At 37.5% G+C, this 5,793-nt stretch overlaps 1 protein-coding gene across 1 annotated transcript; it reads right to left on the bottom strand.

The window, feature by feature from the left end:
* Positions 1-2,296: 2,296 nt before the first annotated feature.
* On the bottom strand, positions 2,297-3,241 carry LOC121133493 (olfactory receptor 145-like). The gene has a single exon (XM_040730138.1). It carries the CDS (start codon positions 3,239-3,241, stop codon positions 2,297-2,299), a length of 945 nt encoding a protein of 314 aa, XP_040586072.1.
* Between the last annotated feature and the right edge of the window lie 2,552 nt (positions 3,242-5,793).

Here is a 5,793-nt window from a genome sequence, read left to right as displayed (position 1 = left end):
TCCAAAACAATCTATTCTTCTCTTGAATTTGTGTTGTCTTCACAAATGTCAGTATACATGTTCTCACAGTCACAGCCCCTCAACTTGTCTTACTGGTGAATAATTCATGTCATTTTATAAGTCTTTGCCCTTTAAATATATAAATATTGATAAATAATAAATATGCAAGTATTTTTTGCTTAGCCTCTTCCATAGAATTCACCTGTTTTTCAGAACAATTCCTCATCATCATCAAGATTGTGCCTTTGTCTACTATTATGCTTATCTTGTCCCTACGCTTAGATGTTCTGTGGACACCCTACCATCAGTGAGGTCACCAGCTACATCCTCAGGAAGAGCCCTTCCTACCAGCCAAGACAAGATAAAACAGTTATTCTCAGCACAGTTACATTTGTTCAAGACATTGAATATCATTTGTCTGACACAGACTCATAGACACAAAGAATTATTTATTTAACCACCTTAGTTTACACACCTCTGACACCACAAGCATCTTCACTTTTCTTCACAGCTGTATTTTTAATATTTTACCAAAGCCTAAATACCTTGGTATCTAAAATAGAAAACATGCTGTGTCTATTTTTACTGCTCCAATAAAGTCCATCATTATACATGAAAATCTAAGACATTACAAGAGCAAAATTATTAAAAAAAATAATCAATGGCTAATAAATTACGATTATATAATTTTTTTAGGAAAAAGCAGAATCACTCTACCCATGATTAATTTGTAGAGGTCTGGGGTCACTCACAGACTCACCAGTATGACCAAAGATAAATTTATTTTGAACAAAGAAAATACATTTACTCAGAAACTGGTGGGCCAGGCCTATACCGGGGACTCTGGGTTCCCATGATGTAGTACATTAGGGCAAAAAAAAAAAAAAATAAGGTTACATTTCATTTATTTGTAGACATACATCCTGCAATCAGAAGGTAGCATTCCATTTATATAAACACATTCATGTTTGCCTACATGCAATCACAGCTTTTAGCAAACGTATGTCTTAAAGGTGTCCAGTTGTCTCGTACAAGCAGCTTTGTTTACAAAAGCAGAAGCAGAAGTTAACATTGTGACCATTATGATAAACAACAGATTCCTTAAATTTTACCACAATGGACCATAAAATTCCATCCCTCCCTGGGCCACTGGAACTTTCAGGTTAGAGACAAATTTCATAGATCTTTTAAGCACTGTAGTTTAAAATTAAAAGATAATGTTAGCCACCACATAGTAAACTTGTTAGTCAAATCTTCCCACTGACAACAGAGAATGACCTTATATTCACATGTCTGTCCCCCAAGTCCATGAATTGGAAACCCAATATAGGTTCCCTTTACCCTGAATGACTAAAATTGCTATTTCACTTTCAATTTGGTAGCACTAGAATCACAATAGACTCATCACCTCTGCCTTACTAAACTGCCTTAAAACTGGAGACAGAAGAACACAGTAAAAAAGGTGTTTCCCTGCATTCCTGAATCCTTGGAGAAACAAAAGAACCTTTCATGTGCAATTTCCAACAAATCTCAGAGATTTACTATAGTGAGTCAGTTTCTCTAAGATCACTGAAATCAGTATTTCAGGAGCACATTCATATAGAACTTCTGGATGTCCCCTAGTTATAGTGATGCTTAAGATGGAACAGCTCAGTGGAACAACACCTGCCTAGCATGCAAGACGGCCTGGATATAATCACACACACACACACACACACACACACACACACACACACACACACACGCACGCACGCACGCATGCACACACATACTACAAAACAAATATAAATAAATAAATAAAAATGTGCACATTTAAAAATCTCTTGACCGTTCCATTGCTGACCATAATATCTTTCAGTGTTTTGTGCTTAAATCCTCATGATTTCTAAGGCCAGAGTGTACAATATTGGTACATGGCTGCACAAATGTGATGGTTCAGCTTTCAATACTGAAAAAAAAGACACTTGGGAAATTGCAAAATAAACTGTTCCCTCTATATTAACAGGATAGTATGTTAGTCATCTTTCATTGCCTCTACTTCTGAATTTTCCTTCATAACTGACTTGACTTTGTATAATGTTAAATAAATTTAATTCTACACTTTTTCACCACAGAGTTGGGGATATTTGTGTTATTTTAGTTGTTTTTATTGTTGTTTTACAACACTGTGGGTCAAACCCAGGGTCTTGTGAATGATAGCTAATACTCTGCCAATAAGAGGACTCCAGGCAGTCCTCTTTCTAGTTGTAAACCTCACATGTCCTAATATTTACTTCCATAACAATTACAGATTTTACTAGGACATACATATTTTCTTCAAAGTTTTTCTCAATGCAGTGTGAACATCCTTATTCCTTATACTATAGATGAAAGGATTCAGCATTGGGCCCACAATGGTATAAAAAATGGTAGATACTTTATCTTCATCCATAGATGCACTAGAAGGTTTAAGATACATGAAGGCTGCAGCTCCAAAGAAAAGAGAAACAGCTATTACATGGGAGCCACAGGTACTGAAGGCTTTTGACCTACCCTCTGTAGAACGGATGCTGAGGATGTTGGAAAGGATCAAAGTGTAAGAAATAAAGATAGTAAGACTGGGCATTGTGACATTGACACCCACAACAATGAAAACCATAAGCTCATTGATGGCAGTACTTGTGCAGGAGAGCTGCAGAAGAGGCGGTATGTCACACATGTAGTGATTGATGATGTTGTCATCACAAAAAGTCAGTCTCAGCATGCAAACTATGTGGGCCATTCCACCCACAAACCCCATCACATACACACCCACTATCATCAAGTGGCAGACCTGATAGGACATGGTGACCTGGTAAAGCAGGGGCTTACAGATGGCAGCATATCTGTCATAGGCCATGGCTGTCAAAATGTAGCATTCATTAATAACAAAGAAGCAGAAGAAGAAGAGCTGGGTCATGCACTCAGCATGGGAGATGATGTTCTGCTTCACAAAACTCACCAGCATTTTGGGGGTAATGACAGAGGAGTAGCAGAGATCTGTGAAGGAAAGGTTGAAGAGAAAGTAGTACATGGGGGTGTGCAGGCGAGGGTTCAAAACAATCAGAATGATCAAGCCCAGGTTCCCCACCATGGAGACCACATAGATTGCCAGGAAGAGAAAGAAGAGAGGCAGCTGGAGCTCTGGCTGCTGTGTCAAGCCCAGGAGGATGAACTCCTTCACTGAAGAGTCATTACTTAAGGTCATTCTTCTCCAGGTCATTTCTGTAAGAACAGTAAAAATCATAACAATAAAATGAAATTCCAGCCCTCTCCAAATTGTCCCCATTAAAATGAGATTAAGATACAGAAACGAATGATAAATTCAAGGTAGAATTTATCTATGGCTATTTTTTCTTTTTTCTTTTTTTTTTTTGGATTTCATATATAGAAAAGCCATAAATATATGGAGGGCTATTTCTTTGAGAATACTATAATAGGCAACAAAGACCATTCTTGGCTTTGAAGCATCTCTGTTCATCTAACTCAACATTCCACCTCCCAATTCAGGCTCAATGGCCATCTCAAAAAAAAAAAAGGAGAGAGATAATACACAGGCTTGCTCAGTGGTGATTTGAGATGAACTGAATTCATTGCTTACCTTTGTGCCTGGGGAAATCCCGTCACCCTAAGAACTCTTCAACTCTACTCTCAAAGAGGGGCAAGTACACATGGCTTGCATAAGCTGTAAGGTGTCTACACTAGAAAAAAATATTGTTTTCTCCTTTTACTAGGTTTGGTTTAATGGTGAGGGAATTCATTTTGGATTGAGTCATCTAGAGCCCTCATTCAGCCAGGTACTGAAAAGCCATGAGCTGTAGTTCATGATTTTAATTTTCCCAGAATGTCTTCTCTATCCCAGAGGTTGATAAATAACATCTACTGATGCCACAAGAGTCACCAGCTAATGACCCAAGAGGGTTTTATGAGTTTGCAATCTTAAGGGCTTGAGTAAAAATTGAATGGCTTGTGAATACCAAGTATTTCTCCAGAGAGCAGACTTTGTTACTTTGGTGCCTATAAACTAGCTCAATATTAATGACTTTCATTTATTGGAGGGATACGCTCTGGTTTTATTTTGTTGTTACTGTTTGAAAATTTTATAATAAACACAATGTGTTTTGATGAAGTTCATCCCTGATTTTCCCCCTCCAACTTTTCTCCATCTTCCTACCATATTCCCTCTTAACTTTATCTCTTCTTTTCAATATCTTTAATCCACTGACTCCACTCATCACTACCTTTATTATATGAGCATAAAGTCATCTACTTGAGAGTAGGTATCCTCGCAGGGGCTGAATCCTTGAAAGGGACCATGTTTCTTACAGCGGCCATCAACTGCCAATGGTTCCTCAGCTAGAGGTAGAATAAATTACCATGTGCCCACTGTATTCTTGGATTTTATCAGGCTTAATTTTACCAGATCTTATGGATACTGTTGTAACCACTGCAAAGTCTTTGAGAACATCCTGAAAATGTTCTTTTGATATATTCATCTATCACTACTGGCTCTTAAATCCTTCCATCACTACTCTCCTTATGATCCCTGAGACTTGAGAAAAGGGGTTGATGTGGAGCTCCCATTTAAGACTGAGCATTCACGGTATCTTATTCTCTACCTGTTGGTCAACTGCAGATATCTATATTAGCCACCATCTACTGCTAAAAGGAAGCATTTCTGGTGAAGGCTGAAAGACACACTAATCTTAGGAGTCAGTTTGCTGCTGTATTCATAGCAGAACAATAGTACTGATGACTGTGAGACCTATGGCCTATGTAGCCTCAGCAGTTGGCAAAAGAACTATGCTAGAAAAGAATTTTGTTTGTGGAGCAATTCTGAAATCTAATCCCAAAGCATTTGTTGGTTTATTACTCCCAGAACACTTGGGGCAATATTGTACTAGTAGATATGTCCTGCCAGGTTAGCCATAACTGTAGCTCTCACGAGTCATACCACAGTGAAACTGATTGTTGCATTTCTTCTTTGACAGCATGTATAGTCTATTAGCACTATAAAAGCTCTATAATACCACACTCACCTCCCAAATTCTTACATAAGACATGACCAACTTTCAAATAAGGATACATAATGCTATATCCTTAACTATACAGAACATTTGAGAGACAGATATCAGGGAAAGATTAGTTTCTCACCAACCTTTGAGTCATACTGAGGGAAATTAATGCTTATGATGCCTTCATATAATGCAAGTAAACTTATCACACCTGCTTTTCAGGTGTGTGTGTTTGGAATTTGTAATTGCATGTAGGTGGACATGATCTAAGTCAGTTGTTTCCAGTATGAAATTACCAAGGAATAAAAGAAGCAAGTACAAAAAAGGAGATACGTAGATGCAAAAATGTTTTTCTTAAAAATGTTAGACAATATGCTACAGGATATCTTTATTTCTGCATGTTGTGACATGAGTATATGGTGTCTTCTGCAATAGGGTGTAATCCCCAAATTTGGCAATGATCAAGAGCAGTAACAATAGCCTGTGATATTGTGACATTGGGAGATACATGGGATATATTGGCTAATGAATTCCTTCACTGAAGGGTCATTTTCTGAGGTCAATCTTCTCTGGGTCATATCTGTGAGAACAGTAATAGTAGTAACATTAAAATAAAATCCCAGCCCTTTCCAAAATAACCTATTAAAATGAGACTTAGAACCAGAATGGTAGGATAAAGTCAAGCTAGCATTTTTCTGTGCCTCTGTTTTCTACATTTTATGACAGTTAACCTACAGAAATGAATATAACTATATAAAAG

Source organism: Mesocricetus auratus, unplaced genomic scaffold, assembly GCF_017639785.1.
Source record: "Mesocricetus auratus isolate SY011 unplaced genomic scaffold, BCM_Maur_2.0 Super-Scaffold_100022, whole genome shotgun sequence".
Lineage (NCBI taxonomy): Eukaryota > Metazoa > Chordata > Mammalia > Rodentia > Cricetidae > Mesocricetus > Mesocricetus auratus.
The sequence above is the reverse complement of the archived record's forward strand: the minus strand, read 5'-3'. Positions and strand labels throughout refer to the sequence as shown.

Coding starts and splice junctions, on each gene's coding strand:
- LOC121133493 (XM_040730138.1), bottom strand. CDS start 3,241: ATGACCTGGAGAAGAATGACCTTAAGTAATGACTCTTCAGTGAAGGAG.